The sequence below is a fragment of the Charadrius vociferus genome, unplaced genomic scaffold (genome assembly GCF_000708025.1).
Source record: "Charadrius vociferus isolate BGI_N301 unplaced genomic scaffold, ASM70802v2 scaffold228, whole genome shotgun sequence".
Classification (NCBI taxonomy): Eukaryota; Metazoa; Chordata; class Aves; order Charadriiformes; family Charadriidae; genus Charadrius; species Charadrius vociferus.
In genome coordinates this window covers 3,420,409-3,439,494 of record NW_009649864.1, presented here as the reverse complement: position 1 = coordinate 3,439,494, position 19,086 = coordinate 3,420,409, and the positions used below count along the sequence as shown (strand labels likewise).

The 19,086-nt window shown below is 45.4% G+C and overlaps 1 protein-coding gene across 1 annotated transcript in view; it reads right to left on the bottom strand.

Moving 5' to 3' along the window:
• Positions 1–19,086, bottom strand: part of RCOR1 (REST corepressor 1) — a 150,926-nt gene that overhangs the window by 40,230 nt on the left and 91,610 nt on the right. Inside the window, exon 3 of the mRNA XM_009891091.1 lies at positions 3,756–3,839. Coding sequence (XP_009889393.1) covers positions 3,756–3,839 — 84 coding nt within the window. The remainder of the gene's footprint in view (positions 1–3,755; positions 3,840–19,086) is intronic.

Below are 19,086 nucleotides of genomic sequence, written 5' to 3'. Positions count from 1 at the left end.
GACACACTGGTCTTTCCAGGATTCATTTCAGTAGCTTACAGAGGACCCTCCCACAACCTCCACCAGTTTGGCCAGCCCTTTGCCAAACCCATCAGCATGCATTGCTCTGAGCATTGTTACAGATCTGCTCACGGTGTTATGTAGCACAGATTCACCTTTAATGGAGGGGGTGTCCGACAGTTTCACTGATTGCACAGACTTGTCCTGCTCATGAGAGCTACCAGTTCACTCGGAGCAGAGAGCTAACCTGTGCTGCAGTATCTTCCGTCTTCAAGTTGAGCCCCAGCCATAGGAACAGAGAACAGTCCTATGACTTTCAAAGAGTTCACAAGAACAGGCACAGTACAGATTAAAGGCTTTGGAGTACAACTGAAAGTAACTAGACACAGGTACCAACATGGTGCTGATTGGAAGGATTTGTTCGCTTTCACTTCAGCCTGAACAAGAGTATTAAGAATGGATGCGCTTAGCTAGTATTCATAGCCCAAGGGGCTACAGCAACCTCCTGGAGAACACAGCTCCATCCATTTGCCATTTCACACTGCCAATGATTCCCTCCACCAAGGATAACACACACATCACAAAAATCCATGGTTTAAAAAGGCATCAAGAAATAGAGAATGCATCACTTCCCTGGAAAACTTTCAATAGTCAATCACCAAAAAAAAAAAAAAAAAACACCCCAAAAAAACCCCACACTGGCATTTCATTTCAGTCCATGTGGACTTACTTTGCAGCCATTTATTTGTATTATGGACATCTCTTACTACATCAAAACTTCCCTTTGAGAAAATAATTGACAATAGTCCCCTTTCAGTCTCTTTTCAGTAAGCTAAACAGATGGAGTTTGCTTCATCTTCAGTTTCCAAAATGTTTCAGTAGCTCCCGTCTCCATCCTTTTCTCAGTCTTTCAACACTAAAGCCACTATTCTGAGGTTCATTTTCCTGAATGCTGCTGGGTGCAGAGGCAGCAAACCACTCCAGTGACTACCTCACTCTCTTTACACCCACATCATTCATTGGGTCAAGCAGGACACCAGGAAGCTTGGTCAAATTACCTGCCCGCTGTGTCCCCAAAATTGCTCTCCAAGCCACTTCTTTCCAAACATCAGACGTTGATGCAGAAGACAAAGCCGGAGCTTTCAGTACCAAGATTCATAACCCCGCAGTTGGGTCATTAAGAGCCTATTGCGTTGGCATCAGTTCAAGTTAGGAAAAGACCCAAAGCACTCTACAAGGCTATCAGTAGCATTCATTTTATTTACCATCCTGTCAGTCTATGGTTCATCCTCAATATCTCTCCACAGCAATTCTGTATCAATTCCCATATCTCTGATGGAAATGTTGATCATCATCAGTCCTCTTACACATCCCCACAGACCCCATTTAATTAGGATTCACTACCAACAATGCCAAGACTTGTCAGTGAACCCGAGAGTAGCTGAAGAGATCTCCTGTCCCCTGATGTTCTTTCTTCATAAACCATAAAACAGATTAGAGAACTCTGCTTGTAATACATTTAGTAAGTGCTCTACAGCCATTGCAGAACACTGGTGTTTTGGAGGAGCTTCCCATCTTTTGAAAGGAAGGGGGATTGAATCAGAGTCTCATGCAGTAGCAAATCAATGCCTAAAAGCTGGCTGAATACATTAGAGCTATAAAGTTATTTCTACCAATCAATCCATTTCTAGTCTCAAAATGAACAAAGGCAACTACCTTCAGCAGGGTTTGTTTTTCACAGTTCATTTTTAAGTAATGCCAGGTAAAGACAGGAACAACTGATACCTTTCAGTAGCATCAGCTCAAATTAGCACAAGACAAAGCAATGACCAATCAGCTCACTCTTACCCTGTTCTCTCATTCCCTGCGCAGCTGCCCTCTCCTCATCTGCTGGAGTTTTCCTGCCACCCCAAGGTCCCTTCAGCCACCTCTCCCGATGCTCTTTTAGTTTTTTTACTACTAGTAGATGCTGAATTTCACAATTCCATCCCTCTATATCAATTAGGCAGCTGGGAGATATTGTGTGTGATGTACGGCACAAGAGCATCATACTTCTCTCCCCCAAAGACCATATGAAATATTTATTAATTTTTTTTACATATCTTTTCTGGAAGGTGAAATCACTGATGAGCCTACGCCCTTACTAAAATTTTGAGTCTTTTGAGACATTTCTTCTTGCCCTCTTATATTCACATTGTTATCCCCAACTTTTTAATTGTACCAGCAACACTCAACTGCTACCTAGTTTTTATTTATCACTGTCATATTACATTTTTAATTACCTCTTAGGTTCATGACATCACCTTATTAGATATTATATCCTTTTTATGCTCTATAATATCCTTCCATATTTTTGTGCCAACTGCCACAGAATATTCAGTCACAGATTATTTTACTCAATTCCACATATCTTCACTCTTTTTCCTCCTCCATTCTCTCTTCCCTCCCCAAGAAAAGTGTTTCCTATCAGGTAGGAGTTAAACGTTCCAAAGCTGAGCTGAGATTCAAAAGACTCTCAGACTTGAGAAGCAGCTACAGGAACCCTCTGTGTCACAGATGACCTATGAACAGTCATTCCTTTTGGTGGAGGCACCAGTTTCTTGCTCTTATACCTTTTTAGAGGTTTCTAGCTGTAGATAACTGTCAAATATATCCCTCTCCTCATCAGTCTTATTTAGTGCAGCATCCAATAGTCAGCAGGGAGCAGACAAGACACTACTGGTAGGAGAGAAGGCAGACATGATCCTTGCAAAGCCCTTTTTATCTGTAGATCACAGTACCATCATCCTTCAGTAATTTAAAGGGGCAACTTGCTCAGTGGAACAAATGCCCCAGGGTAGAGCCCAGCCCTTTCATGACAGAGCCAGTTTGTGCACAGCCTTAATTTGCAAATGCCACTACATCCTTACAAGTGTGTGAGGGCGTATTAGCCCTCGGGTCTAGGGGAAAAACAGGAATCAACTTAATAGTGCCACCACAAACAACTGCAGAAGAACAGGAATGCAAGATTCTTATTCTTGGTCCCAGAATCAGAAAGGAGAAAAAAAAAAAAGGTAAAAGCACAAAGTCAAAAATAGCTCCTTTCAGCTCCCTCCCCCAAAAGCACTTAGGTTTAGTTACTGCATTCAAACAGCAGCCCTTTAATCAAGGAGTCCTACTTATTCATGAGGAGAACTGTAGCTAGACAAACCTTTCAAACACTAGTTCTGCCATCTGGCAGCAGCACTGAGACTTGTTCCCAGACACACACAGAGCACTGGTAATTGCCCTCACGTGGAATTCCAAGGCACTGCAATTGTTCTGGCATTTAAACCTCCATGGGCTCCAGATGTGGATTTTATATGCATCTTTGTGGGAAAAAGGTACTACTAATTACCATATCCCCCCCAAATACTTTTCAGCTTGCTCTCCCCAGTTATTTCTGTCATCTTCCACAGCACCAGCAGCAAAAAAAGCAGATCGTGTAGGCCCATGGATAAGTATCTTAAAGAATTCATACCAAGAAGAAAGTGTGTCACATTCCTCCTGCTTTCCCTGCCTCTGTGGATTTGATGCTCTGAGCAGCTGCCCAGTGGGGAACGAAGCTCTTCTGGGGGATTGCTTTATAGGCTTTTATTTTTTCAAATTAATTTCAAATCATAATGGAAAGGTCACAGACATAACCTGTCTGTGACCATACTGAAAGAGGCAACTTTGCATTCTTAAAGTAACACATGTAAGGGAAGTGGGGAATAAAAGTACTTGAAGAGACTTACGTTTTGCTTCAGACAGATTCTGGTTAGGTGACCAGACCAGCATGCCAAGATTCTCTCTCTCCTGACTTCGCCTTGCGAGTTTGGCTTAAGAGAAAACAGATACAAACCAAGTTACAGAGAAAGTCATTTCAGATGCAAAATGGATATAAAAGTGACTTATCACACATCTGCAGCTTTTAATCAAGATACAAAACCCATCTGCAGAGTTAAAACCCCATCCTCCCATTCAGACCTGAGGCTTTTCCTTGTTTCTTCGATGCATCACCCCCTATATAACATGACAGATACCGCACACTCACTCTTTCATGCAGTACACTAAGAAGCATACGTTAGATCTAAATTAAAAGTTAATTAATGTTTCTCTTCCAGCATACTTGATTATTTTTCTTCCAGCCATCATTAAATGAAAAAGGGAGGAGCTAGGCTCAGGCAGCAGACTCCAAGCTGACATCATGAGACCGTACTGTGCAGCTGTATTAACACTTCAGGGTAGACACATGGATGAACCTCCGGGATTTCACTTCTGAACACCTCCTCCCCTGCTCCAGCTGCCCTTCTATGCCTCCCTCCCCCATACAAACAGGGTCCCCCAGGTCAGAATCAGGTCCTCTGCTCAACCGTGCCAGAGAAATTCTTGTGCATCCACACCCACGCTGTGCACACGCAGCCACGCTCAGAAAGCAAGTCCGTTTTTAACCAACTTAACACCTGGCTAGCATGAGACCTCCGAAAGTCTCAAGTGAAGAACCACAGCTGCACGTAGTTTGAAAGAGCAACCTCAAGCTAAAGCACATTTCAACAGCAAGTTCTTGTGAATCTGCTGCTGTTTGGTCACAAGCAGTCAAAAGAAGAGGAGGACGGGAAGAGAAAGAAACTTGCTCCGTTGAGTCAGCACGCACACAGCCAGCTCAGCTACCCACCCTGGCCGAGAGAAACTTGCAGGTCTTGTTATGAATGACTGCCTACAGTACTACTTCCACTACAGAACGTCACATAACGCTGAAGTTTTATGCAATATTTCAACACAATCCTATTTGCTCTGCGCTGTGCAATTAGACATATAACCGCCACTTCATGATGCATTAAACAAACAGGTCAGAAAAGATCTAGTAACACGAGAGATGCAATGCCAGGATGCTGTCTCATGGCTCAGAGGATGAAATCAGAACATGATCTGCTCACATGCCTCCACTGCAGCAGAAAGAGGCCTGCCAGCACCCAGCTCCTGCTCATCTGAACACATCAGAAAATTTAGTAATTACAATGCTACGAACACTCATGGTGTGACTACTGGTTTTAACCCGAAATCTGCTCAGCTAAGAACAGTCAGGGTTTAGAAGACAAAAATATTTTAACATTAAATTTAAAGCACAAATAGCATGTATTAAAAATAACCAGTCGCCAGCAACATATTTACATTAAACTAACAGTATTTTTTCATGACAAGCACCATGATTATCTTTCATACAGTTTGGGGTTTTGGTGGTTGTTTTTGTTTTTTTTTTTTAAATAAGGTTAGCAACAGCACATACAAGATATTTTGTGCCCTGTTCACATTCATTACTTCTACTCTAGACAGTAAAACAAGAGTGAGAAGAGAGAACAGCCTCTGGTGGTGTGAGATAGGATGCGGAGACCAGGTCTATACACAGAACACAAAGGGTGTCTGAATTTAAAATTACAATACTGAATTTAAAATTACAACATCACCAAAAAAAAGTCTTGAAACTTTGAGGATTAAAATTTACTTTCTCCCTCATTTCAAGTCTAGGTCAAGAATGTGAAGAAAGAGGCAACCTTAAGCCTCCCCTTTATCAAATTTTGCACCTCGGTCTCCCTATCCAGGATAGTCTAGCACCTACTGAAGTCTAGCATAGGGTTCCAAATACAGAAAGAAAGTCTCCCTCCTCACTTTGCACTACCCTGAAAAGCACATTCTCATCTTATAAAAATACTGAAAGACAGAAATCGTTGGTCAGGTCTCCAGGAAGCTAAACGCTTTCCATCCAAATCCCAACACACTCCCAAGTAAGCCACCGCAGTTCAAGAGCCAGATACCCGGATTCTGCCAGTGAGGATTAACACTAGGCAAATTGCCAGCCTGGCTTTACCTCGTTCTCACTCGCTGAACTGGCAAAACCCACTTAACCCTGGAAAAGGGAAAAGTTTTCTCCTAGTTTAGCAGGCTCAACCTCTTCCCTGACATGTCAGGCGCGCGTCCCAGCCCAGCTGTCCCTTTCAGGAGCAGAGCATCACTAGCTCAACTCACCCACAGTAAGATGGATGAAGTTTCACCTCTCATGGTTAAAACCCCAAGTTACGCTTTGGGACATTGTGGAGGGATTGCCACAGCCTTCCTGGCTGTGAACTGCAGCGAGCCCTGGGAAGTGATGATCAGTGCATGGAGGTACTGCGGGACCTCATGGCACCCAAGCAGGGCTGGTGAAATGTGTTCCTCGTCCTCCATCACAGCTCCCACCCACAAGGCACCCGGGACCTCCCTTTGCAAAGGGAGTGCCTTGGGTTAGGAGCTACCTCCTTCCAGCCCACATCATCTCCCTGTGAGCCAGGGTAAACCACTCCCTGGACCTCACACCCAGAACAAGAACTTCCTGCAGATATTGGGCTTCATGCAAACCTCGGGACCCCCTTCTGCCTGGTTCCCTCAGCCCAGCTTCTTCCCCTCTGCCTCCCTCCAGCCTCTTGGAAGCAACAACCAGCCAAGTTCTGCTGCACTTGTAATGGAGTGTGAAGCAGCACCTCTGGTATTCCCACAACTTCTCCCCCTGCTTTGCTTCTCCACCCAAACCCACACCTCTCCACCCTCAGCCCTTGTCCCTCAACAGAGGTAGAGCCAGTGCAAGGCATGCAGTAGGGTTAAAACTCATGCTTCTCTGCAAAGGACAGAATCACCTAAAGGCCAAAACACACAGAAGGGCAAGGGGTTGTGGGTGCGTGTGTTCCTCAAACACCCACAGAGGCCAAGACTCCCTCCCAAATACCACAGGTGACTTAGCCTGCCACCCAGCTCCAGCACCACATCGCCCTTATCACCCTTTCTCAAGGCCAGAGCCCCCACACTTACTGTCCCCCAACACACAAGGCAGACAAGACAGGCATTCTTCCAAATTCAGCACTGACCCCATCATAAATACATACAGCACAAATACTCTTGCTACATGATGTGGCAAGGAAGACCTTAAGAGCTTGCTCAGAATTTGGAAACACAATTAAATGGTTATTTCAGAACAACAGTTGCAAGAGGGGAAGAGAGGGCTGAGAGCAGAGCAGTTATTACATCCCCTTCCCACATCTTTCCAAGCACAGCTACAAGGCTCACCAACGTGGAAGAACTTCTTCCCCCCATCCCCTGCTTCTGGACAAAGGACACCAGGGTGAATTCAAACACTCTACGCTTCAGTGACAAAGCTAAAAACCTAATTCAATTTAATCCATTCTATATTTCATATAAAAATAGCCACATAAGGAGGGCAAGGGTTACTCTTTTTTTAGGGGAATAGATCAATTTAGGATCAATGGGGTTTGCTTGTTTAAGCAACTGCAGTTAAACCAGTGCAACTTGTGTTTAGAGAAGCTGTATATTGGCAGATGAGATCATCTGACATTTCAGTTAATCCCACACTTTCATCTAGGCTACCCACCAGGTATTTGTAAAGTCTTTGCCATAACCATTAGCTTCTTATCACAGCTGTTGAGGGAGCCAACACTTTGTAATCACTTTCTCACTGCTGACTCTCCCATTTGTCCCAAGTCTGTGAAGAATCATGGATGCTTCCTCCAACCCCAAGAGAAAGAAACACCCTCTACTACAACCAGCACCCCCTAAACTTTGTTCCAGTGCCAGAATTCACAGGGGATGCAAGGTCCCACTGCTTTTACCCAAGCAGACATGTTCAGCCCCAACCAGGCACTTTTTCCAGAGCAGTTCCCATCCCTTTTCTCTTCCCTCATGCCCCAAACGTACCCCTACCCCATGGACCACATACACTGAAACACAGGAGGGAACAGAGTTAAAACTTACTCTGTAAAGAAAAGGTTACTTTTGAAGTTTGTCCCATTTACAGACCTAGTTTACTACACAAGCCTAAAGAGTTCAACGGGTACAAGGGAGGAGATGAGGCAGGGCAGACTATCCATAAACCTAAAAAGATGCAGGGGCTTCCCCCCTCTCCCCCTCCAGGAGCTGTGAGGGCACATCTCAACACCAGCATGGAGCTGACCACGTGGTGTGTAGGAATATATTGATTTGCACAGCTGAGAGACTCTACCACCATCGGAGTTCCTACCACTTCTGCCCGTAGGCTGAGGCTCTCCATCCCCAGGGGCTCCCTGGGCTGCCAGTGCTAAGGCACCAGTCTGGCACACACAAGAGCAGCAGATTGCAAGGACGTGAAACTCCGACGCCCAGCAGCTATGGCTCTTCCCCAACTTTTGGAAACCTGCTGCAAGACTGCCCTACAGAAAAACAAGAGAGAGTCTTCAACTAGCAACAGCAGTCAGGTCAGACTCCAAGAGGCTGATTTAAAAAAATAATTAAAAAAAAAAATCTTGACTGAGTCTTTAAAGCAAGTCTTTCCCCTGCTGTAAAGGTTACTACATGGGACAGCCTCACTCCCAAGCATCTGTCTTCCAACTTTCACTTGCATACAGAAAGATGTCAGTCCTGCTCTCCCACTACCACTCAATAGGGGAATAGTAAAGTGAGAGCAAAGAGAAAAAAAAAAACAAAAAACCACACAACAACAAAACCCACATGCTCTTTAAAACCCACTCCCCACCTCCCAAAGCCACACTCCTCTGCTGCCTTTACTCCAAGTCAGAGAGCAGAGGGGTTAACCCTGACAGGACTCTCTGCAGAAAGAGAAGGTGGAACTTGCAAGGAACTTAAAGGACAGCAAGCCCTAAATACCCTTGCAAGTGCTCTGATGTATCTTTTGCTTTAAACCCTGGGTCTGGATCACACACACACACCAAGAACATACATATCTCCTCACATCTGAGGGGTTCTTCTGCAGATATTGTAACTTCGTATTTTCTCTTAAGCAAACATAAGTTGTACCAGCGCTAGAATCAGGATTGTATGAATAAGCTCAGTGTTAAACATGCTGCAGAGTTTGTCATCATGAATACATTTGTGTTGACATGAAACCACAGATCTTTGTTCAGGCTCTCTCCAGAACATTGCAAGAGAGCCAAGACATGCGCGCTTGCCCTGAAGGCTCCTCAGCCACCACGCTCAGCAGACTTGCTGCAAATGGACAACAAAGGGGGGCTGAAAGCAGTAAGTGTGCTTCTCTCCCCACCTCTACTGGGGCGCTGTGAAGTCAGGACACCCGGCAGGGCAAAGGAAATGTGGATGTCTCCAAACAGAAACCACCAAAGGCCACTGCACACATGACATTCCCACCCCCACCCCCCCCAAAGTTAGAGAGTACCTTCCCCATCCTTCTGACCACCCCCCAATTTCAAGGTAGCCATGGAACAGCTGGCCATCACTACAGAAGGAAAGCTGTGCCTGGTAGGAATAGCTCTCCCTTCGTCCCACCTGAATCTCCTTTTGGAGAGATGAACTAAGAGCTTCTGAAGCGCTGTGTCAAAAGGCCAAAGGGTGAAGCTTGCACTTCACAGCTTGAATTCATCCAACACCTCACCACTTCTGAAGGGAGAGGAGGTCCTGCTCAGCCAGCATTGCTCTGCTCTTCTGACTCATGCTCCCTGCCTCTCCCCCTCATCCTGTGCTGACCCTGGCATTTATCCCTCCAAGCCAAGCAGATTCGCTAAAAGTGACCTGGCAAAATAGAAAGCGAACAGCATTTTCCCCAGTTATTAAATCAAATCAGCTGGCTGCAAGATGAGACAAACAGCTGAGTGGGTGCAGAGGGAGCGCAGGCCCATGTGGATAGGGACCTCTCTGCCTTCACCCCACAGAGCTTTACCCCAACGTGCTGGTGCAGCAGCACCACTGCAAAAGAGAGGCAGAGGGAGGCTGTTTCCCCTTCCATCAGCACCAACACCTACATGACAAATCAAAGCAGGGACAAACCAAAGCAGGGCATCTATCTGAGCTTTAAACAAAAAAAGAAAGAAAAAAAAAATCAAACAAAAAAGCACTTAGCTTTAACTCATACCATTTCCTAGTTTTCCACCGCATATCCTAAGAGATGAGGAAGGGGAATGAGGAAGCAGGGACAGCACCTCACCCACAGCACCAGTTTATGCTGTCTTAGGGACCACTGGTGGAATGACAGCACACATGAAGAGCAGGTGGGAAGGCAACAGAGCCTGCCAGTGAGCAGGAGCCCACCGCTGCGCGGCTCCAGCCTGATGCATCCCATTTTATTTTTCTTCTCCAAGTTAAAGAAGAATTATGCCAGAATAAACTCAATGGGAGCCGAGGCCTCTCAAAGGAGCCACCAATCACTCTGCTGCCTATTATTTTGCTTCTGTGCAAGGCAGCGGTGCCAGCTCCCACTTGAGTTCCTGCACTTGAGGGAGCTGCTCCGTCTCCCAGCTCTCCCCAAGGATGCTGCATGTTCCAGCTGGGGCTGCGGGCTGTTCACGAGCGCTCTGCACTTTTCCTTTGGCACCTGTACTGACCCCTCGGAGGGACGATCCTTGTCTCCTCCAGATGCCAAGACACACTTTGCTCCCAGTTCCATCCTGCCCAAGTGGGGGAGAAGCTCTGCCACGAGGCCTCTAGCATTCGTACATCTCAATAACCCTTTCAGAAGTCTTCGACCTAAGTTTTCGCTGTTGCTGTTTGCACAAGACATTTCAGAGCTATTGAAGCCCTCTGAGTTTTAAACCAAAACACTCTAACATATGACTATGTGAGAGCACTGCAACACACACACACCATGAAGAGTGGGAATTTGCTGCTAGTCAGTTCCTCCATTATTTAGAAATGGCAAAAGGTAACTCAGAAAAGCATGTCCACTGTCAGGTACTTGATACAGATACACACTTCTGTACTTTCTCCAGAAAGCAAACATAGGCAAATCAAAGTTTAAAAACCACTTGCCATAGAAGTACAGGGAATTCTTCAGGTACTGATCTTTGCAAGGCAACAGGTAAGAAAAGACTTCTAGATCTAAACAACATATTTCACGAAGTTAAAGTTTACACAACATCAACTGAAATCCTCAAGGTACAGCATGGCAAGATTCCCACCTACAAAGGCTATTACATTACTAACAGCACTTACTGATCCCCCCGCAACTGGTACTAACTCATTTTTAATTCACATATTGCACCTTTAAAAAGAAATACTAAGAAACACCTTTTCCTTTTAATATGTAACCCTCAGCATTATATATAAAACATGCATTCTATAATACCCAAAGGTAAATAGATGCTGTTATTGTTTGGGGAAGAGCTGGAGCTGACATATAATAACTTAGCTGTTGAATGCTGCTTAAAGCAGTTTTGGACCAAGTCTAAATGTATTTACTTCTAATGAAGTGAGATTAAACAAGTGCTTCCATTCCCAACTCTGTATTTTCTTTATCAATGCAGACCTTATATTTATTGCATAGGGTAAAATCCTCTGTTTACAGTACCCATGATGAGTGTTAAACAAAATAAGACAAGGGAGGCACTGGCTCCCATAGTTTAAAAAACTCGCTCTCACTGGTTCATTGATATTACTCAGGCTCAGAGTAATTGTAAATGCGCAGCTGCGATACAACAACAAAATACCTATGTTGCACAAGAGAATTCAAACAAAATTGGAAGTCAGAAGAAAAGCTTTTTCCACCTTCCTTTCCCACCCACTGCTGGCACTGGTGTCTCAAGCAGCAACTCAAAGACGTTTGAAGAACTCTGCTGCCCGTCTCTGCTTCCTTCTGCATGTGACTTCTCCCCGAGTCAGCAGATAATGCTTGTGATCCCCTTTCATTTGTGTTTTCTAAGGACTGGCTAGATATAGTAGCTGGTACCACATAGAAATACCACCTTGATACACACACTACAGCAGCATTAAATGCAGAACATTTTAGACTGGAATCCTGCAAGTTGAGGAACATTTTTTAATTAAAAACTTATAAATTAAGCAGTGGTTAGCTCTTCCTATACATGACTACACCCGGCTGGCACTACAATCTATATGCAAATAAAGTTCTGAGGGCATTTTTGTATCTGCCTAGGGAAACAAAGGCGACTATTTGGGTTTCTAAACAGAGCAGCAGCACTGGAAACGCAGGCTGAAGGGCCTTATTGCCTCAGAATAACTGTAGGTGCTGTGCTACAAAAAACCACAGTATCGCACATTACAACAGCGTCAAAAATATTGCTTTAAAAATTACCCAGTTAAAGATTAATCATCCAGCCATGATTACAAAGGTCACTCTGCAGTGATAAAAATTATTACCATTAGAAGAACTGGAAGAGAAAATGAGAAAACGCATGGATAGCAATACAGTTTCCTGTTCTTTAAAGTAGAGTTCAACCCATGCTAAGTTTGAACTTCATATCTTTGGTTTTGTTTTTATTTTAAACTTAAGATCACATCTGATCCAAGATGCCTTTCTAGTTGAAGAGCTAGCAGTAAAGCAAAAGCTGTGGCCTACATTTTGCCCACAACCCAGGCCAGACCGAACAATAAAGCCAGAACAGATGTTGAGGCCTTGCCTTGATTTTTTTTTTTCCTGAATAATAGGAGTCCACTCATTCTTTCCTGCAAGCAGGTGGCACCAATGTGCAGCCATAGATGAAGTCTGAATAACTATACAAGCAAACAGCCTTTCAATATACACTCTAAGTATGTAAAATTATTTTTCTACATGCATGCAATTCCAATTCAAGCTCTGCAGCGAGTTCTGCATACACAAGCTCTGCAACTACTACAGGAGCAGGAAATACATTAACATAACATCAGAAGCATGAATGTACCCCCACAAACACTCAGTATTGAGAAGCACACCTCTGCTAATCACAAGGGGGTTTTGTCTAGACATGGCTGGGGTTTTGTACTGAAAGGTGAAAGGGTTGGAGTTTGTTTAAAGAGAGTTAAGTATAAAATTATTAGGAGAAAATGCACATTTGATTAAGATTTTACCATAGACTTTTTACAAGCCCTTTTAAAAGTGTAAAAATTTGCACTATCCACTTTTTTTTTTTGAAGGAGGAGGAAGGCTAGTAACTATACTACAGTAATCCTGAATGCACAACCAAAAAGCAAGCAACCAGAACAAAGCAAAAGCCCGCAGCGCATGCGTCGGGCTGGACCTACAAGGCTCACCTGCCCTCCCAAGCGCACTTCTCCCCCCTCAACATCACATAGAGCATCCATGGCCTCCCCAGGCTGCGGGTCAGAGCCACAGCAGCTCCAAAGCTCCATCAGGAGGACTGGGATGGGACTGGACCTGTGCCACCCTGCCAGTCAGTAGCAACAAAAGCAAACACCACGTGTGGGGCCTGGGGGGTCACACCCCCCCTGCGGCTACCACCCCACAACCCATAGCTGCCACACTGGGCCTCACATCCTGCCACCAACCCTGGGAAGCCCTGCACACTCATAACCCTACCAAAAAAAAAAAAAAAAAAATCAATGCAGAACCTCCAGAGTCATGCAGTGAACCATTTTAAAGTTTGTTAAAAATAGGTAAATGCATGCACACAATTAGTTCGGAGAGCCAAGCTACAAGCTGAGCCAAGCTACAATGAGCCAACTACTGTTGGTTTCTGTTCAACCTCCCTGAATGCTGCCCCAACAAGAGATTTCCTTCCTTCCTGCCATGCTATTTCCCTTCCACTTTCATTCAGGTGACCAAGAAGTCACACAGGCACGCCTACATGTACACAAGTAAGATCCACGTATAGAATTTAATATACAAAAAAGGAACAACAATAACATAGCACAGTTCCCTCAAGTGCCAGGCCTCGTGCTGCCGACAAATATCTAAGCACTGCCAAATCTATTTGAAGCCAAACAGTCTACTGATGAGGAAGCAAATAAGGCAAACACATTTTTTTTTTCCCTCATAAATCTTCATTCTGCCACCTCCCCTGTTCCTTGACAATCAGCAACTCCTACACGCACAGCTCCACATTCATATGGTCTCCCATTTCTTTGTTAAGCCAGCCCTCAGCTCTTCCCACCCCTCTGTTGTGTTCCCTCACCCCCAGCAAGAAGAGCTGCTTTGGGCCCAGTCCTGCCCATTATTCACAGGCAGCACTAAGGAATAACGAGACCAGGACCAGCACAGAGACTTCCTGAGCCTGGCACTGTATCTGCATCACTGGATTTAATGGCCTTTCATGGGAGGAGGGGGGGGAGAAAAAAAGTCCATCAACTAGTCTAATCCTTTTTGAACCCATTTGTAATTTTGGCATCTACAACATCCTGTGGCGGAGTGCTTCAATTTAATTATATGTTTGTTGTCTGAAGGAGAACAAAGAAAGCCCATGCACACACTCCCTTCTCGGCTCTGGAGCTGCTACCCAGTCATTTCATTTGGTGGCCCCATTTCCTGCCTTATGAGAAGCAGAGAATAACTGTGCCCTGTTCAACTCCTCGGTGTCTCTTGCTGTTTTACAGACCCTCTACCACGCTCCCCTCGGTCATTTGTTTTCCAAGCTAGACAGTCTGGGCTTCTCTGCTTCTCCCTCGTACAGACGGGGAAGAAGAACAATTCCTGTACTTTATCTAGTTATCTTACAGCTCTGAGAAGCATGTATGCATGGGGGAGGGATGGAAACGGGGCAGAACCAGAACTGTACGCAGTGTTCAAGAAGAGGGTACACCACAGGATTTATAAAGCATGCCATAATGAGGTTCTGTTTTGTTCTCATATGCTTTCATAACAGCTTTTAACAATACTCTTGCCTTTTCACTATTACCATTGAGTTGATGAAAAAACCACTATGACTCCCAAGATCTTTATCTGGAAAGGCAACAGCTAATTTAGAGACCACTACTGTACACATACACTTAAAGGCTGTTCCACCCTACCCCCCTCCCCGAATATTACTTAGCACATAACAACAAGTGTCACCTGTCATTTTTACAGCCACGCTGTCACAAGACTGAACAGGTTACCCATTCCCCCATTCAGTAGATATCCACACTCCCCCTACCACCCCTTCCTCCCTTTCACATACTGCCTTTTACACACTGACAAAAGGACAATCCAGCTGTTAGCAGTATAAATAAAAAACGAGAAACAAAAATAACAAGATATGTAATTTGAAATGGAGAATACACAAGTGTTGCTTTATTTCAACAGTGAGAAGTGCATGGTGGCTCCTCTCCAACCCACAGCTCTAGGACACCTCTGGCTTCTCCCAGGAGACATGACACAAGGAGCAAGAAGCCAACAGAGGGTTCTCAGACCTTGTGGCTCCCCTCATTCTCTTTCCTGTTAAACAGGCAATGCTGGTTGGACCACAGACCCAAGTACCCCCCACTCCCTGTCCTATTCCCTTTCCTATTCCCCAGCACCCTTTGGGGAATGAGGAGAGGAACAGAAAAGTGGGGAGAGGAACCAGTGCCTTCGTCTCTGTTCAGAAGAGCCACTCCCACCACCCCAGCTTTAGAAAGCACTGAACCTCCTTACTCATAGAACAGATCTGGTTTCCCCTGCAAAGCTTCAAACTTGGCCTTCATAGGCCTGCACGAGCACTGGCAACCCAAACAAGCAGCATTTTACTCATCTTTCCCACACACCAAGGACCAGCTGGCCTGTTTCTACTGCCCACAACGCAATGAGAAAAAAAAGAAAAAAAAGCCAGCGTCTCAAGTGTTCGCAAAGCGGAGAGATTACTTTTTCATATTTTTAGCAACACCTCTTCCCTTCCCACCCATCCAAAGTTCACATGACAACATCCTCTTGAGATAGCTTACACTGATTAGTGGAAGTAACCAGTGCCTAGAAAGCACCAGCAATATATTAACAAAGAAACTACATTTTATAAAGTAACTGGTTTATTTTTTTCTACCAGGCCTCAAAAACCCTTGCCAAGAGATAGTCAGGAACAGATCTGACTAACTAGAACCTGGTCTCCAACGAGTATGGGTGTGGGCACTTTTCCTCCTCCTCACCCTACATCTCAGGAGTTCAGAAAAAAAAACAAAACTCACAGAAAACCAGCTATGCTCAATGGCTTAGGAAATAAGGCTACTGGGTGACCGTATTAATGCTTGATGATACAGTACTGTGAGCGGCTTGTAGATAGGACATGCTGGTGTCTCCATCCAGACCACTCAAAAGGTCAAATGATAGAGAAATTCCATTTTACTGTACTCTTGGCAGCAGCAAATCATTTTACACAGCAGAATGAATCAATCAGCAACAGCTAAGCACAGTCAGCTCTCAAAGACAGTGAAGACTTCTCACATTATTATTATTCTTTTAAACCTGCGTAAAATACCAACACTTTTCAAGGCCATTAAGCAGACAAGCCCATCACACTACAGCAGCAGACACACATCTTCCAAACCCAGCTGGGTGCTGTGGAGAGGCTGGACATCCAGGAAGGTACCACCATAGCACCTCCTTGCTGGAGGTGGTACCCTCCAAGAGCAGCAGAATTGGGCCCTACAAGCACACCCAGGGGAGTCCTGACCTCTGTGCTGAAGTCACCCAGACTAACCCCAGCCACTTCTACCCGAAGATGGTTTTATCGAGGTTACGCGAATGGCCTGGCTGGCAGAGAGGCAGAGATAGCAACCTCTGAAAAGAGGGCACAGCTTCCTCTCCCAGCACAGCCATTTCCAGAAGCCGACACCTGTCCTCAGGCCAACGTGAGCATACGAGAAGCTTATATATCAAATCCCACCCAGCACTGAGTCATGCACCGATGTGGTGTGCAACTGCAATCAACAGGCTGCGAGCATGCCCAGTTTAACCCACACAAATCCGACTTCTGAACGTCTGTGACGGCTGCATATCCTCCTCTCACCCCCAATCCATGACAGTCTTCCAGGTCCTTATCCTCACAGCACCCCTACCAGCAGATGAGAGCTTTTATCAACATACACACACGCAAAGCGCCAAGCGCCAGGCTCGCAGGAGTTGAGCCAGGTTTCCTGGGCCCCATGTTAGAGCCCCAACTGTGGGTCATCCTTCCTCGTCATCCCACTCTCAGAAATGCTGAAATCAAATAGGAGCCCATAAATAACACATTTGCAATATTTCAAATCAGATCTTGAAAACTCAGTCTGCTTCCAGCTCTCCTTGGAGCTGACTTGTATTCATTAGCTCACAAGCTCCCCAAGGCACAGACAGTCCCTCTCCTTCTGTCTGCACGGGGCCTAGCTCAACAGGGTGCTGTAAGGATAATATTCATACCCAAAAAACACAAAGTCAGATTTAATGTGCCCTTGAAAAGCAGGCAGCTCCTGGATCACATTTTTCCGACAGATTTCACAAGTCAGTTTGTTTTTTCCCTGTTTTTGCCAAACTCGGAGGCACAGTAAGGACTATATTTAAAATGTAGCTAACAATCATGGCAAATCTTAAAATTGTTTTTAACATTCAGCTTTTAGTAAAAGACTATCCAAAACAAGTTATCTGGTTCCTCTCCTACTCCTGCCTTCAAAAGAGTCTCAGAACTAGTTTGTCTTGCATCTACATTAATAATTTCAGAGCAAGAAAGCAGTATAACTAGGAGAGAGGCTAAACACTTAATTCCTCACTGCTCCACACCAAGCACCGCCTTGCACTCGTTCTGCACTGCTGGTCTGCCCACACTCACTTTACGCTGAACATAACCGATCCTAAAAGGTGCCAAGTAACAGCGAACCAAACCCTGGAGAGACAGGCTCTCAGCAATAAGCAGCAGCAAGTACACTTGCAGCCCAGAGGAACAAAAGAGGGGCACAGCCCTGCAAAGACGTTGGATTTTCCTGAGCTGTCTCCGCTTTGGGATTACGAATGCTCCTTCTGCAGTGCCGGCGTTTGCATACCACAGCATATTTACTAAGAAATCAATCAGGACACGAGCACGAAGGTGAACACGGAGAAGAGGTCCACAGTGCTTGGGGCACCCTGCAGAAAAGCACGCGGCTTTCTGCTCTGCTTAGATGCTTCAGGGAAAAGCAAACCGGTTACGACCTATCCATGTCTCGAGCACAATCCCTTTCCCCACCTCGTTTTAACAAAGAGGACAGAAGTTTGCAGGCACAAGGCCTTACAAGCTCTCTAAAACGCAACCACCACGTGGCAAGCATTAGGAGCAGAGCTCACACAAAGAGCAGAGAGGCAGCAGGAGACAGAGGGGAGAAGGCTGCGAAAGCCTCTGCAGCCAAGAGACGGGGAAGGGGAGACCGAGCCTTATTCTCCAGCCATCACCACAAGGAAGCGAGCACAAAGGGGACAGGGAGGCTAAGCAGATAAGGAGAAGCCAGCCGAACGCTAGCCTGGCAGCATAGATAAACAGAGGAGCCAAGACCCTGCTGGAAGGAGAAGAGTGTGGTTTGGTACAGAGCTGAGGGAGGAACCTGGCTTGGTGCTGCCCCGGGAGGGGAAGGAGGAGACGCTTCCCGGCAAGGCAGGGGAAGGCTGTTTGCACTGCACTTACCTGCACTGTAGCACGTCCCTCATACCGCGCACGCTGCAGCACAGTCCTCCTCACACACACAGATACACAGCTACGAAATTAACTTAATTTTAGTGTGTTCAGGGCCATTAGTCTTTCCAATCTGAGGACCGAGATCCTATTCAGCACATAAATGCCTCTTTATCGAGGGTGAAAATTCTTCTGTTTTTTCCAAATTAAGAAGAAGGGGGGGAAAAAAAAAAATCCCTTTTGGACATAATTCATGCTCAGGGCAAAACATCCCCTCTCTCCCTTCCTTCCAAAAACTATCATCATAGTGAAAGCAGCCAGAGCATCCCTGCCTGTGTTAAGAGCTCAGAGGTCTTGTTTTCCCTTCCCACAAATTATATAATGGAAAAAAATGCAGTGGCCATCCCCCAGCAGCTGTTTGACAGGAATACAGCTGTGCCTCCTCGCACATCAATTATGCTGCCCCGCACTGCACAAATTCAAAACGTGGCTGCCAAACTCATTTTCTTTACCCAGTGATCATCGCATAACGCCATAAAAGCAACCAGTGGCTGTTCACAGGGCACCATATTGAGCTCCAGCCACTTAAGGAGGCGTTAAGCAATTGTCCCTGTCCTCCTACATCCAGCACTACCACCCTGGCCACTCTGGAGCACTGTTCTCCACACTATCACCTTCGGAGTGCCAGTGACGAAATGCACCCTCTTGGTCTGCGCCACCAGCTCACTACAAATCCAAACCTCAGCTCCCTAGCTTGTAGAACAGTGCTTAATGGGGCTTACACATATCCATACAGAAGAAA